At 37.1% G+C, this 17,342-nt stretch overlaps 1 protein-coding gene across 1 annotated transcript in view; it reads right to left on the bottom strand.

Annotated features, from left to right (window-relative positions):
- SDK1 (sidekick cell adhesion molecule 1) overlaps positions 1–16,127 on the bottom strand; it is a 350,062-nt gene extending 333,935 nt beyond the window's left edge. Inside the window, exon 1 of the mRNA XM_088527753.1 lies at positions 15,417–16,127. Within this exon, the coding sequence (XP_088383879.1) occupies positions 15,417–15,879 (463 nt within the window). The 5' untranslated portion in view covers positions 15,880–16,127. The remainder of the gene's footprint in view (positions 1–15,416) is intronic.
- Between the last annotated feature and the right edge of the window lie 1,215 nt (positions 16,128–17,342).

The raw sequence follows: 17,342 nt of genomic DNA, 5'->3' as shown, positions 1-17,342 counted from the left end.
ATCATATACATTACTCACAATTTCACAAAAAAATATGCAGCAAATAAAGCCAAGCAAGACTAATAAAATAGCTTTTCCATTTACTACGAGTAATTTACAGCAAGTTGTCATCGTGAAAGTCCGCAAAGCATTGAGAATTCTTTTTATATACAAATGGGGACCCAACTAAAGTAAAATGAAGCATACTTGACTTATCAATAATATCAGCTCTCATGTTCTTGAAATTACGCTTTTGCTAAAGTACCATACAGAATGGGGCCTATAAACAGTGTAATTATTTCATTAGTTTTAATAAAATTGTATGCAATCATTGCTCAATAATTTGAGCATGGAATTTAGCTAAATGAAAATCATAATCAAGCCAATGTTCCAAACCAAAAATAAGAAATTAATTTTTAGAAATGTTCTTCATTATCAGTTCCTAATAAGCATCCTTTAACACCAAGAGTCAAGTGAAACAGCATATAGCAATCATTCTTTGGCTTATCTAGTGTATCTCTTGTTGCTAATGGGGAAAATATTATGAAATACTGCCCTCCTCCAGGATTTCGAAAATGGAGGTGCAGTCTTGTCCCTTAGGACAAGGGGTTTAAATTTGAAATTCCTGTATTGCTTCCCCAGGAAAGTGCCCTTAGGACAAGTCCACAGGACAAGGCGGAAATTATCTTCACTTACCCAGCTGAAGCTGTCCCTTCTACATCCTCATAAACAGGGAAAGGTCAAGGGACGGAAGGAAAGGGCAAAAGCAGGCACACAACAGGAACAAAGATGATAACTCTTTGGCATAACGTATAGGAAATGACTGAGAGACAGTCCTCATGTGCTTAGCCCGCTCCAGTACTATTTATACTATTTATCTGTGTTTTTAAGTGCATACTTAGTCTTGAGAGTAGGGACCAAATCATCGGACTTCCCACTTTCACTGAAGTATCCTGCTGAAAATAGGGTTTACCTGCACTAAGCTCCGCACTATTACTGCTAGACTATTCCAAATTACCTGGGATGGCTTTTTTATTTATAACATATCTCTGTGCGGGCCCGTAAAATGGAGAATAGAGGAAAGAAAAAAAAAAAAGTTAACATTCTCAGAACTAAAACCAAAGTACGAATATCCTTCCATGTAAAAAAGGAGCATGCTGCAAAAACTACTTATATTCTTCTGCATTTTTAGTTCAATTTTATCTTTCTAATTCAACAGCTACTAAAAAAAATACAAAATCCTAATTTATAATTTAATTTTAGTTCATTTCTCAAGGCAATAATGTACTTCCATTTGGCTACATCTTAATGGAAAAGATAAGGGAGTAATTTTAATAGATTTTTTTTTAACTTGTGATATTTTTTCTTGATATTGCTTCTCACCCTAAGAAATCACCTCAATTATTTCTAAGATAAATATCATTTTTAAATAAAACTCTTTAAAATATAAACATGTTTAACTGAGCTTTGTTCTTTTATTCAGTTGTATTTATCTGCAGTTTTTCCACCAGACCAAATGGCCCCAAAAGTGCTGTCTCAAAAGGAAAAACATACAATTAACAGAAACTACAAGTCCTCTTCAAACAGCTGTCTAGCTTTAATACAGATGAATACCCTTGATGCTTCTCAAAAGTCTTATAAGAATCATGCCACTGAATGTACTAATTTTTCCTGCCAATCTTACATTTTTATTTAACACTAACTAGGTTGATGTCAAAAAACTGAAACAAAATTATATTCCATATGTCATACCAGAAGCAGCTTGTAAAGATTAGCATATTTATAAGACAAAAATGCATGTTAAGTTATGCAAATATGAAAAAATCTTTTTATTTATAAAACCCTTTTTTTCTAATTTAACTTAAAGTATGTTTTAACAAGATCAAAGATATTAAATTCTATCTAGTAGGAAAGATATTACAGAGAGTAACATCTGATATTGTGCCAAATGGCAACAATCAATAAGTTAGCCTTTCAAGCTGTAATACTAGGATTAACGAATAATCCATCTGGTACAATACAAGACAGAGAGAGAAGTCAGTCAGTTTGGCAACAACCACGACTGCTCAATACACTTTATATTCAAAACTGCATTGGACAAGCATTGAAAATAAAAAGCATGTGCTTTCAGCAGAAGTACAATATGTGAATAAAAATATTATTGAAAATAAAATAAAAGCATAGTTAGCATGCTGTGCTGACCTTTCTTATGGCCATTAATACTCTGCACATTAATAAAGCCAGGATAATATTTGTCTGCATCTTGGAGACATAGTTCTATATGATGGTGATGGACTAAATATATTCCACATGTAATTTTTTGTATTGCCTTTGGTGATGATATATAATTTAGTTAGCCTAATTTAACATCAATATCAAAATAGCTTGCCAGAGGAAACTGTACGCTAGTTAAATATATATTTTGCCTTATAGCAACTTAATTTGTTATCCAAGAATTTTCACTAAAAATTAGTTATAATTCTGTGTTGGATCTTTTCAAAATATGAAAACTGACCAAAAATTACTTTAGGTTAATAATTAAAAATACTGAAAAAATATAAAAGCCTCTTTGATTATGAGACTGTATTGCTTCAGCACTGTTATTCATTTTAAGAATCCATAATAAAAAAAAAATCTGCTATTCACAGCTTAACAGTCGAACAAATTAATCAATATAACAGCAAAGTCTCTAGTAAATTCATATTTATAGACACTTTGTGATGCACTAGTAATCTCTAGTAGAATTAACGGGACAACTTGCAGAAAGTAAGCGATACAGATACACGTGTGCTTTCGCATCTCTCTCAACCTACTATTCTTAGTTAAAAAAGCACTTTAATTTCTCTAGATGGCTGTTCAATAATACAGATATACACTAATTAAAACCTGTTTTTCTTCATTAAATTATGTCATCATTGAACTGCAAAAATGACTGATTGCTCACATTTTAAGTATCTTTTAAATAACTAAAAGTTCTTTACCCATATTATTGATAATATAATTCTGTAAGTTCTATAGGTTTAGCAGAATACTTGATAACTGACACTTGTTACCTTGCTAGTGGTAAAGCTTCAGGAGCTTGAAATAGTTTTAGGCATGTTGTGGAGCTCCACGGGGCATTTTAATGTCCACTGTCACATAAACCTTTAACATAAACGTCTGCTGCTCATAATAAAGTTATTTCCATATTTTATACTTTCTTTTTAAGCATGGACATCTTGGTAACTATTTATTAAAATATCTCGCATAACTTCTTGTTTTTTGGAAAGTAAATGAAGGGAGAAGGAGGAAAAGGAGGGAGGGAGGGAGGGAGGAAGGAAGGAAGGAAGAAAGGAAGGAAGGAAGGAAAATCCTTAGTTAAACAAATTCCACATAGGTTTAACATTCAGTAGAAGAAAGTTGTATGAGTCAGTTCTTAAATGTACTGAAGAATCTTCAAACAAAATTAACCTAGGAATACAATTAAAATACAAAGAATCATAAAAAGTACCTACTAAGAAGTAATGACCCACAAAGGCATCATCTGCCAGACACAGCACCAGCGAAAATGCTTAGTGAAGGAATGGAGTGAGAAATGCTGGAATAAAAGCTGTGCTGTTACTTTGCTGAACATCTATACAACTCCAAAAGATGCATGAAAAAAAGGAAAATGTCTACACTGAACTTTAGCTTTACAGATGTACAGGGCTTAGGTATGGCCCTTGGAACATTAAGATCCTGAGAACTTTTCAGTCCACTGCAGTCCAAATGTGCATCCCAACAGTGTTCCACAGGTGCTAAGAACAGAACTGCATTGCATATATGACCATATATATATATATAAATCTATCTATATATAATATATATTATTATATATAATAATATATATATAATATGTTATTATATATATTATAATATATATATGTATAATATTATGTATATATATCATCATGAGCTACATTAAGAGATAATAAAACTGTCCTAGAAAATGATGCGATGACTGTGTCATGGGAACAGAAGACAGGACTTGCCAGTGTTTTTCATATTCCTGCTTCTGAGCTAAGCTACTAAGTGCTTCGTGCTTAATTTTGCCTGTTCCTTCAAGGCACTAAGTTATAGATGTACACATCATCAACACCTACAATTTAATTTTGGAAACCTTTTCAACAGTTGATTTTTATTTGGTTCTAAAACAGCTTAGACACTGATTACCTACAGTTAAACATATTTTATAACAGCATTTTAAAACTCCATTATAAAGATACTGAGAGCTGACTACTTAATTCAACAGTTATATGGCAGACAGTTTTCAGAGAAAACACAGTAAACCCAGAAACCTGCAGGATTCTACCAATCGCGATAGCTTTCCTGTCTTAGAAATATTACCTATATTTTGGATTAACCATTGTCTTTTAGGAGTAACCACTTCAGGTTAGCTATGGTGTTTCAGGTTAAGATGATACCTAGCGCATCCAGGACGCAAGTAAATCTGTTCCACAGGTTTTTTTAACCTCCTGCATTTTTCTTGTATGCCTGCACAAGCCTCAGAAGAAAACCAGCAGTTCTCCGAATGCTCAAGACCTCCCCAGGAGGAGCTTTATGATTATTTTACAATATTACAGACATCTAAAGTAACAGCCTGCTGGGCTAGCTACCCTGTTTGTAGTGACATGCAACAGTAGCATCTGTCCTTATTTCCATGAGGAAACACAAGGTGTCAGAGACCAAATCCCAGAACTTTATTAACTTTCCATAACCAATCTGAGTAGACAGGTTCGTTTTTCAGTTCATGAAATCTATTGAAATACATATTTGTTCACATATAGGAAAGCAGATTTAGCACAAGAAATCAGATCAGAGCAACAGTGAGGAGAACATTTCATACACTGATGTTAAAGAATAGAACTCCACTGGCATTAATCTGTATAACTTGATTAATACTTATTAGCAATCCCTAGTGTGCCCACTAAGTACTCTGCCAAAAAAGAGCTTAAAAACTGCCCCGAGACAAATCAGGCTTTTAAATGTCTAGAACAAAACTACTAAGAATTTCATAACAGCAACACATCAGTTTAAAGTAAAAAATACCATCCAACAGATTTTTTTGTCATGTAAGGTTTTCCAAATATAAGCTCACATTAAAAACACCTACTTTCACCCACCACATTATATTAATAAAATTACATTACTTATGATATTAAGTCAATCCATAACTTTTTATGTTATTAATTTTGTCATTAGTTTCCCTCTACTAAAAGGATTTATTGTGATTAGAGTAAGACATTCTTGCAAGTTCTAAAATACAGATGATATTCACTATACGAGGAAAAAAAATAGATCTTTGTGGTAAATGAAAATGTAATAATGCCCTTCATTTTCTTCTTAACAAGTTAACAGAATATTTTATAACTGACCAATAGTTAAGATAGATAACTATGTGTTTCAAAGGGTTTGTAACCTCTTGCCGTGTCTTCAAACACGGTAACGTCAAAAGATCCAAACATTTTGTTTCCAATGGATCTATTGCACACACATTGATATGAAAAAGGATGACTAAGGAATGAAATAACCATGAGTGTTTTGACTCTAACATTATTAGATTTGACAATACAGATTTATGAGATTTTGGATCTGCATTTAAGATCACAAAATTTATACAGTTTCTCTCTGTCCATAAATGAGGTACAAAATGAAAATACAGTTAGATGCAGCCATAAATTCGAATTATGTTTAGAAATCCGAAATCCAGCAACATATACATTTAAATCATAAAAATTATTTTTGATTTTTCCCATAGTAAATTAGAGTATGACATATAATGCAAGATACTGACATTAATGTCTCTATTGAAGCAAAGATAGTCCAATCTATTGTATACTCCTGAAGAATAGCATCTTGCTGTTGGTGAAGATCAAAATATTTTTTAGGCAATTACTACAATGTCATTGTTTTCACTTAGTTTTAGCCAACTGAAAAAGTTTATAAAGGAAAATTATGTGTGTAGAATTGCAACAGCTTTGATCTAAATGTGAAGTTAAAATTCTTAATATGTATTCTCAATTTTTCATTACTAGGAAGCAAAAAAATAAAGATTAGTCTGTTAATTTTGTAGGGAAAAAAATCTTTGAAATGTCTATCTAATTAAATAGGCGATGACTGTGCACAGTAGAATGACTTGTTTAAAATTCAAATACTACATACAGTTAAAAGTTTCAACTTAGGTATCTGAAGCACCTTAAAATAGTTTTGATACGTTAATGTGCGACGTGAACAACAAAATCCCCAGCAGCAAGGAGGAGGCCTCCAAGAGCAGCGTTCTAAGAACTGACGTGTTTTTCCCCAGCCTTTGTTAGCAATGGGCTCCATTCATACTACTGCTGCATCCTAACTTGTTGTATTTCACTTTTTTATCACAAAATTGCTTCTGCCGGCAGAACTGTGAAGAACAAATGAACTCAGCTGAGTAGGGAGAGGAAACTAAGGGTGGTAACGAATGTCAGGACAACATTTGCTATCTTGCACTGTACCCTGAGGGCCACCTATCAGAACTACTACATAATTAAAAAAAAAAACCTAAATGGATAAAATTATTTAATGCAATCCCAAATGACATAAAACATTCTTTAAAATATATTAATCTGTTGAAAATTTGATTTTTTTTTAAAAATAGGAGATGTTAAAATGCCACTTTTGAAAATATAATTATGCAAAACACTAACATGTCTAATACTCAGCTGTGAATTAAAAACTTCTCTCTACGTAGAATTAATAGTTTCTGTACAAATCATGAAAAGCAGGAATACTTCCAACCAGCATCAGTTTTTCAGCTTCAGAGGGCTTGAACAGGGAGGGTTTCCAAACCTCCCAAAATAAAAGTTACCACGAACTGCTCTTTGCTATGAAGGACATTCTATTTGTTAGCCTTGCTACACGGGCACAGCTTAGCTCGACACCAGGCATTTTATTTGTGCATTTTATTTGCTTTGATGCAGCGTTACACAAAGTGTGAGAGTTCATATTCTGCAGGTAGCCACTTTCCCAGAACCCCCGAGCTGCTGAGACTGTTGGATGTCCAGAAAAGTTACTGAGCGCTGCAAATATATAAGAAATTGGCATTTGCTTTTCACATAGGATATAAGCTTTGACTGAATTATTGGAAATCTTTATCTGGCAACTTCAGCACTGGTTTCGGGAGCTCTTTCAGTCACGGTGCCCAGGTCCTCTGGTTTACAACAACAAACATGTTTAAGAGCGGAATTTTAGCCCTCTTGTAGGGATAACCAGCACCAACAGAACACCCCATGCTCAGGCACTTTCAATAGGACACACTTTCTCTTAGTCTACATCTTCAGGAAATTATTGGACAAGATATATGTATCTTTTTCAAGAAAAAAAAAGCAGAGACTTCCCAGAAGCAGTTAGAAAGATAAGCACCTTGAGCTCTAATTACAAGAGAGAATAAAGTGAAAAAGTTATTAAAAATAAAAATGTTTAAGATAATTAGAAAGAATATCATTTTCTTTTTAAAATGTTATTTTTAAAAAATGATGGTTGCACATACTGCTCAGGAAATAAGTTTAACAATAATCAAAATATTTTTCTCCACGTAAGATGTGTTTATGTTTTTTTAACAAAAAGAAATTGAGACATACTCCTTTTTTTAAACTCAAAATCTAGTGTCTGAAGTGACAGGCATTACACTGACTTTTTAAAGGCTTTAACTTCTGTAACTCCCCGTTCAAAAACAAATCCAACTTCTTCCCGAGGATAAAAACAGCTTGACAGAAGGTGAACATGGGAGTTACTATTCTTGATCTTTTGCCTCTTGGTCTTATCTAATGTTTTTGAAAAACAATGCCTGGGATAATCCATCATGAAACAATCTTTCTGATTATCTGTTGTGAACAAGGTCTTCCACCACAATAAAAGCCCCGCTTCAGATGATAGGAGTGTCCCAGAAAGCTGTTCTGTGACCAGTTAGAGGATAACTAAGGAATCTGCTCAACGTTTTGCAAGTAGAATAAGGTTTTAAACTATCACCTCTATCTTTTACTGACACTACACATTAGTTGTATTACAATAACATCTAGGAGCCCTAATCACAGATCAGAACCCCATTGTGGGAGAGGTTGTATCAAGCTGATAAAAAGATAAAACAAATTGAGGACAATAGTCAGAAAGATACAGATGGGCAGATATCTGAGCAATGAAGCAGTATTCATCAGCATGAACAGCAGTGTTTTCTGTGCACCACCAGCTGAGCTGCTGTAAAGTTTTGTTTATGCGTCATAGAAGACTGCTTTAAGAATTTAAAGGATGTATCTGCTGCAGGACCAAGTTTTTCCTAAGCCAAAGGGAGAGCGGCAAAGAAAGAACAAGGGTACTATATTATATTAGTATATTGGAAGGTTGGAATCAGAGTTTATTCAAATTCCTGATAATGAAAGAAAGAAAACAGTCCCAAACAACCTGCTTGCGCTATACAAGAACAGTTAGCAGTACTTTTATGCACATGGGTCCAGGAGAACTAAAACCATGCTAAGTAATACAGAGCTTTAAGAACACCACCAGATAATCCCCCTCACCTCGTTCCACCCGCTTCAATTAGACTATAGCAGAATATCATTTGCCATTTTGTCCCATATGTCAGTGCATATGGCTTTGAACAGCAGCCATGGCACAACACTATATATTTTCTTTCTAATTACTGGACACTCTAATTATTTTATGTAATTTCCCTCTCCTTTGCACTTCCTCATGGATAAGGAGGAGAAACCTCTCCCCAGTTGCAAGGAAGAGATCAATGACTTGGGCACAGTGAAACTATATTGAAGCAAATGTTAGGTGAGCAAACAGTACAAGTATAATGATATATATTTTTTTTGTATATCTACGTGTGTAAAATATTTGCACTCTAGATCCATTATTTTCTTAGTACCTTCCTTTTACGAGTACTAAGACGACTGAAGGGATTTCCTGTGTACACAATGCCAAAAAGACTCATTATCAAAGCCTCAATATTCTTAGCTAATAGGTATACGGAATTAGATAAAGATGGATCTTTGGCTGCAAGTTCTGCCTACCAGCTCTTCTGCATCTTTGTGTATTAATGAGTTACAAACTCTTCAATTTCACCCAGGAATCAATGTGTATAACCAATTTGGCCATGTGTCCTGGGGCTATTTAACATTATTCCCTACTTTCTAGTCCAAAAAGGCTACACACAACAAATTATTTCTTGGTAACTTGTAAAAACTAGGGGTTTATTAAAAAAAATATGGTTTATTGCTTGAAAGACCATAAAGCAGTGTCCCATACATTCCATTGACCTATAGCACATTGATTTATCCACCAGAATCTACAGGCTGCCCCTTGTTAGAGCATGGAAATGTGAAAAATGGGACTACGGGTTCATGTTAGCTGTTTAAAAACACAAATGTTTTTCTCATTTACCAACATTGGCACTTACAAGTTGTCTGAATAGTGTGTGCACACCACAAAATTGTACAATCCACTTGCACATTTTGCTTAAAGTGACATCCGATAAGTCTTCCTTTTACCAGTTGTCGATGCTCATATCACTATTTTACCTGCTGAATCTGCATATTATAAAACAAATTCTGAAAAGTGGTATCTGTGGAATTTACAAGACAAGTAGACAAGACAGAGGGGAGACAAAAATCATTACTGCAATTATATATCTTGAGAACTGAGATACAGGAGAAGTAAAGATACCGTTCATATCGCCTAACTTTAGCACTCATCTTAGGAGCTTAGCTTAGGAAGCAAGTCTTCCCTCCATCAGAGGAAGAAACTCCCTTTAAGGGTGTTCCAGCAAAGAAACCCAACCTTAAGCATCCTGAATCACCCATTTAAAGGCACTAACCTTTCTATTTTCTACCCAGCAACACTGGCCTCCAATCTTAAGAAAAAAATTAAGGCCAGTTCTTAGTTAGGACAAACTTAAGTGTATATTCCCTTGTGTTTTGTCTAAGTTTGAAAGCTCTCTAACACCATAAAGCCATCTTAGTTCTGTCAGAGTCACGCTCCCTGGCCAGGTCTTCCCATCACCTTTTTTTTGCATTGGCCCTTCTGCTTCTGTGACTGCAGTTTGAGCTGGTTCATGGAGCTAAGGCAGCCCACAAATAACTTTATAAACTCTTACTCTAAACTTATATGTTTTATATTAAGGAATACTATGAATAGTTCACAGATAAGACAAATGATTACTAGTGTATTACTATATTTTTCAGTGGTAAGTTTAGCAATGGCAAAAAAAAAATAAACCTCTTCGTGAACTGAAAAGGCTAATACTCAAGATACAGTATGCACACATGTGTAGAGACCAGACATTTGTGCAATACATCGATCTTACAAAACCAAGCATGTTTGCTTAAAAATATTATAAAGTTTGTGGTTTTTAATAAATAAATAAATTTATAAATAAATAAATATAATAAATAAATAATAAATAAAAGGCTCTTCCTCTCTCAGCTTGAATGCAGACCTGCGAATGCCACACACCGTAATTCCATTGGGCTCTGTTTGAAGTTCTGAGGACATGATGACATTTCAAAGATCATGTCCTTAACGGAATGTGTAAACTTTACTGGTATGAAAATAAAAAAGGTTACAACATCTATTCAACACTTATTTATAACCAATAAACTGGAAAAACAAAACATTGCCAACAATATACTGAAAAGGTGCCAACCACTACAAGCCTCCCTTTTAACACATTTATCTGGGCCAACTATCAGAAGAAAAAAAAGTACTTCCTACAAATGAAAAATATGAAATTGTATGCACTAGTCTGTAACAAGACCAACATCAGCACAGGCAGAAATAAACCTAGAAACCACAACTTCCTCAGGAATAGACCTTTCAAAGATTTTTATATTTATTCAGCATGAGCTTAATGGGTACTGCAGACATCTTTGATGCAAAGGGAAAGAATTGTCTTTATCCACTAGGAAGTACTCTATAGTCAGGGATGGAAAGCAGGTCTCATCACTGATGTGCTTTCCAACTGTAATAATGATAAAAGTCCAATCCACTGTCACACTGTAGTTGCTAACAGGTCTTTCTTTAGACCACACACAAGTTTTCCTGTGTTGAAATTGAAAGGATAAAGTAAATGAAAGATGGGACCAAGCATGAACATGAAAGAAAAATACTGAAAATTGAGCAATGAGCATCATTCACTCTTAGTAACGTAAGCAGCAAAATAGCATGCATCAGTTTAAAACTAATGCTAACACACACACATAGTGCATGAGACTGAGCAGCTACAAACTCTCTCTCCTCACCTAGTTATCTTCTGTCTCAAGTGTCTTCTGCTACTGCATGAAGACAACACAATAAAAGTCTATTGCCCATGGTCCTCCTACCCACTAATAGTACTGTTAGGGTGTGCTCTCAAGAAACTCTCTGAAACACTGTTCTTCAAATGTTTTTTTATATACATGTATATTATGTATACATATCTCTTAACTCGCTTTGAGAAGTCTTGAAAATCAGTCATTTTTTTTTAGCAAAAGCATATAAATCAACAAAATTTACCAGAGTTATCGTTAGAATTCACATGATACGGACACACACAAAGGCCCCACCCTCTCTCCACTCCATTTCAATATGGATAGGGTTGTATTTACTCCTTTAAAACCATATTTACTAATCATACACATAAAGAATTCACAGGGAATACAGTAAGTAAATTCACTATGAATTAATAAGGTTCCAATGAATAATATCAGAATCTTTTGGAAATAAAAATGCATCATTCAGTGTCTAATTCAGAAGGCCTTTGATTCTCAAATAAGTGTTACCCGTACATTTAGGTGTCTCTCTATCCTTCTAACAACTAAACACTCTTTGCAAGTTGCCTATCATCTTTACATGTCAAGTGCAGTTTGAAATTTGCTTGTAAAGACTTCCTACACTTAGCAGGGGTACAATTCAGAGTAGATTGAATATTTGAATTAAAAGGCTGAGGCCCAGAAGTATTTTCTTCCATCTTCCATGTCTCTGTTTCTACCAAAGCGTAATACATCTCCATTCCACCTTAAATACACATTCAGATCCTTGCACAACTCTGAATTATAGATTTGATCAAGTGGCATGAAAAGATTACACTCTATTTCTGTTAAACTAAGAAATACCAGACAAGCTTCTCTTTCTTAATATTTAAAGATACCATCTCCTGTTCAGAAAAGCTTAAACTATGCACTGGTTTTATCTATTTTGAAACCATTCTGAGCCACAGCCATCAATCCAAAAGATTTAGTATTTTTTTCTAAGCAGTCTTTCATTCTTTAACAAAAGTAAGACATTGGGATGGTACTTAAAGCCATTAAGATGCATATAGAGTAGCCTCTAGCAACTTTCAACCTATTTAAACACGCAGCCTCTTTTGTTTCCATACAAATATTCAAGTATTTTAGTAAACATTTTGTAGTTTAATAGGCATCAGTGTTTGTTAATCTCATAAATAACTAATAAATTCCATTCTTGCAGTGAGCACTAAGTATTCAGCGGGACTATGCACAGGCACGCGAGACCACTGAGATAGAGGTCACTGCAGGATAATGTTCTTCTAAGTACCGTAGCCTACTTACTGTGTTGAAATGATTCATTTTTACCATCATCTTGCAAATTCTAAATTGGTAATTATAGTGATTATCAATTAGCATCTCATTACTGTTTGATGACACACAATGACTTGAGGCTAGCTAGCACCTAATACTCAAACTGAACAAAAATGCCAAGTGGCACCATGGCAGAGGCTAGCAGGCATGAAGAACCAAATGGGCAAAGAAATGTACAACTCTTTTCAGACTCTTAAAGGTTAACTGTCCCCACGAGCTTCCCATTCACACACGGGGAATGCGGAAAGCAGGGTGGGCAGGGTGACACATGCACGGGCTGAATGCATTTCTGGGCAGACCTGCAGCCAGCACAGAAGTGAGGGTGCCATCCCGGACTGTATTTGTGGGACAAGCCACTGCCTGCCTTTTCCGTCTCTTCCATAATGAGAAGGTCTTCACTAACCGTGCTGAAGTTTGAAGGGAATGTTCTGCTATCCAGGATAACAAAACATTGTACATTTCAGAATAAGAAAATTCACTTATAAGTGAAAAACATCATATAAAGCATTATATTATCATTATGTAATTATGTAATGCAAGTACCAGGGAAAACAGATGCTGAAGAGCTCAGTATGAAGTGTATTTACAAGTTGGTTTGTCTACGTTTCTCCTGCAGATGTGCTTATGTGCATAAGATACTCAAGCCTACAGAATACTCAAACAACCTGTTGCTGTGGAAAATATTTTCTTTCACTTTACAGGACAAGGTATTTAACCTCAAAGACCTTATCCAATGTTTCCTATGAACTAAGGAAGTATGGATGTATACGATGGATGTACTAAAGAAATCAAAGAACAAAAGAGACCCCTGACTTACAAACATATACAAATTTTGGACAACCTCATAGAAGCACAACACGAACTGGTTTGTGTGACCTCCACATTGGCTTGTGTGTTACACAACCTTTAAAGGACTACCCGTAAAATGAGTATTTCCTCATACTCATTATTACATGAAAAGATAAACCTACTTTGTTCCTACATAATCTAATTGTTTATCTTCCATTGTTCAATTACTCCATACCTTTATTTGCAGTGATTTTTTCTCTTAGAATATAGATTTTCTCTTTGCTTCCCCTTCCCTCTTAACTACCGGTGGGTAAAACTAACTTGGTGCTAGGACTTCTGTTTAGGATAGCGTGTAAACACTGTTACTCCCAGAGAAGCTTGTCATCTAAAACTAACAATATTGAGAATACTTCGTAATCTGAAGTGTTATGTTGAAATGTTTTTCCATACTATGTGCTAAACAAAAGTTTTAGTCTACTTTTTAGTCCAGTAAATTGGCTAGTTTACTACCAAAACTCCTAGGAAACTGTTTTACAGGATATATAAATTGATTTCTGAATCACTTGCACCTAAAGCTGGCCTCAATTAAAATCTTTTGCATTTTTAATGTAAACAGCATTGTCAGTCACTTGCCTTTCCAAACAAAGTATTGTGTGGGCATCTATCAACAACTGGAAAAAAAAAGAAATGTTAATTTTAATTTGCAGGGAGAATTATGTTTTGTTTCAGAATAACAATAGCCTGCAAGGGCACGCAGGCCTCAGCATAAGTAGTTTGGGAATAGAAATGACAGCATAAACAGAGCATTAAGAAAGGTTTGTGAGGGTGGAGTCCATTATTAAATACTGGATTAAAGCTCTTTTGTATCCTGCGGCTCAAAACTTTCAGAGGGTGCAACAGTAAACCCCGAACAGGCGAACTACAGTGGATTTGGCACTATAACCTCCCTTCCTTAGCACACAAAACCATCCAGTTATTAAAACTGAAGGCAGTGTTGTTCCCCATGAAATATTCACATCCAAAGAAGTAAAGCACAAAGCCCAGCCCCTTTATAGAGCATTAACTTCCGCTTTTAATAACTTACCGTCCCACACTACACAGTTCAGCATTGTGCCGCACACAGCACTCCAGCCAGACAATACACACAGCAATAAAACTCAACCCAGCAAAGAAAGTGAAAGCTGCATTTGTTCAGCATGTTATTTTGTGCAGCCAACTGTAAGGCTTCTGCCTGCCATTTATTGTTTATTCTATCAAAGAATTATTAAGAATTAAGCTACATTTGGCAATTTTTTGAGAAGGGAATTTAGATGCAAACTGACTGACACTTGATATTTAAAGTCTATTGGACGACTCTGACCCTCCGTTTACAAGTGACTCATTTGACTGCGAGGATCTCTGATGTGGAAATGCCCAGATACGAATCAATCGCAGTTTTTGTCTCGGTTAAATGTTACTTGGCAATCCAAGAGCAACGGACAATGCTCGAACCGAGGTTCACATAGAATGGTCCTCATATGTTTAAAGAATTCCTTTTACATGCCTGACTTAGCTCTAGCCTGTGGATTTATGTCGCTTTCTCCTAATAACTTATCTCAGTGCACAGTGTTTTTAAACACACACGACCAGCAGTTAACTCTTTTGCTGCCTTTAAAAAAAAGACGAAAAGGAAAACCACACACAGTGAAATGTATAGGCACGTTTAAATAAATAAAAGGGCAGGTTTGATCCCAGTAAGGCTGTTGATTTGTTGATCTTTGTAGAAGATGGGGGGGTAGGAGAGGGATAGGAGGACAAGGGAGAAGAAACACATAGGTGTAGTTTGCAAATGCTTGTTCCTTAAAGGAAAAATTGTGTGGAAGAAATAACCATTTCTACATGAAATCAGCTCAGTGCACATTCTGCAGTTTGTTATTTCAGACAGAGCCAAAGTAAAATGGTATATCTTTACACGAGCAAGATTTCCTTCCTCTTAAGAGACAGATGCAGCATTTCTATAAACAAAAATGTCTCTAGCCCTACCTTGTGCCAGTGCTTGCAACATGTGGACCTGGAGCAACAGAAACGCCCACCATCCCCGACAGAAGAAGGAGCACAAGTTTAACTTTATCATCACGCCGTCTGCCCAGCTATTCCTCCGGGCGGCAATTCCACGATCCACCTTTCTCCCAAAGATTGCTGTCCCCGTCCGGCTCGGCTCCCCGCCGCTGCTGACGGCGCGTTGGTCACTGCTCCTTCCGCGCCCCGCGGCTGGGCTCCCTTTGGTGACTTGGGAGCATCGTCCACCTCCCCTGCCCCGGAGCCTGGGGGAGACAGAGGCCCCCACTCCGTAGTTGCCGAGGAGTCTTTGGTTTGTGCCCACTTTGCACGCCAGCCGACAGCAGCACTCCGCACGCCTCGCTGTGTTGCAATCCCCACCTAAGTCAATGCATCTTGTGGAGGTATTGACTGCACCAAAACAACCAGTCAGAAATGGGAAACACATGTTTCTCTGCACTAGCACATCCAATGCCTTCAGCACAGAGGGAGCAAGTTTCTCGGCGTCAGTATTTTAGTAAATCCGCATCTTCTAGCACGGTGGAAGGCTGATCCATCGTATCCACCAGCACACAACCCAAAGAGTACCTTTCACTGCACAAGGACGATGGAAATTGTTACCTCTGTGATTTTTATGAAGTGTGGTGAGTTTTCCAGCATGTATCCCATTCCCTGGTAAAAAGCTTGCTATGGAAGTGTTAAATTCTTGTACAAAGTGGGGAAAAAAAAAGAAAAATAAATAAACTAAAAATGAGGAGAAAGTACCTCACTGTTCCTTGCGCTGAAGGATTTATTTCAGACAATTTCAAAATTAGCCATGCAGACAGAGTAGTCTCCAGATATCCCCGCAAAGCTCTGCATAGTTATATTAATCCGATTTTCCTCTGGATACAAATCTGTACCGTCAATGGGAGGGTTTGGAGAGCCCTGGGCCAGGTAAATCAGCAGCTCAGGCAGTGATTGCAGCTCTGTGCAGCCAGACACAGGCCGGGGGGGTCCCGGAACTCTCCCGTTCCGCCGGAGGTAGCGAAAACCTCAGTGGATCTTCCCTCCTCCCGGAGATAGGTGCAGACCTGCGTCTTGCAGGGAGACCACGGCAAAACAAACAGCCAAAAAAATTTTTAAAAATCACCTCTCACACGTAAAGCGTTTTTCTTCTGGCCGGTTACGGCAGCAACAAGGAAACAAACGCTCAGCAGGAGAGTGTCCGTGGCGGGGGAAGGGAAAAATCTCCCCAAACAAACAGCAACAAGGTGAAATCCTCCCAGCTTTGCTTGGATGGGCTCCCGCCTTCCTTGCTCGCGCAGCCCGGGGATCCGGGCTCTTCCTCCGAGCGTCTCTTCCCCGCAGAAGCTGTAAACACAAAAGGGAGAAGAGCGTGTCACCACAGCAGCACTAGCGGCAATAAAACCGTACACAATTTAAAAAAAAAAAAAAAAAGGCACGGAAGGCTTTAACGTTTAAACAATGCGTCCGGTATTGTTTCGGTCCCGCCTACCTCAAAGGGAAAAGTTTCGTGGGGGATACGTTCTCCACGGAATTACAAAGAACACGAGGAGTTACAAAAAAAAAAAAAAAAAAAACTGGGATTAAAAAAAAAAAAAAAGTTAAAAACAGAGAACCTAAGCGCGAAGTTGGTCGCACAAAACCCTTTGAGCTCCGTCCCCAGCCACGGGCAGGCTGAACTTTCCTCACCTCGTGCTCCGCAGCCCCGCGTTGCGCCTCCCCTCGGAGGTCGCTCGCCCCCCGCCCGGCTCCCACCTCGCCGCCTCCCGCGTCCCCTCGTCCCTCCCAGCCCGCCGAGCTCCCCCTCCTCAGCCACCCACCCACCTTCCCCTCGGCGGGGCTGGCTCTGCGCGGGGCACGAGCACCCTCCGCCCCGCTAAGGATGGCGCTAAGGGAAGGGGGGCG

This window comes from Tinamus guttatus, unplaced genomic scaffold (assembly GCF_059628265.1).
Source record: "Tinamus guttatus ecotype Peru unplaced genomic scaffold, ASM5962826v1 Tinamus_guttatus_pri_ptg000291l, whole genome shotgun sequence".
Classification (NCBI taxonomy): domain Eukaryota; kingdom Metazoa; phylum Chordata; class Aves; order Tinamiformes; family Tinamidae; genus Tinamus; species Tinamus guttatus.
The sequence above is the reverse complement of the archived record's forward strand: the minus strand, read 5'-3'. Positions and strand labels throughout refer to the sequence as shown.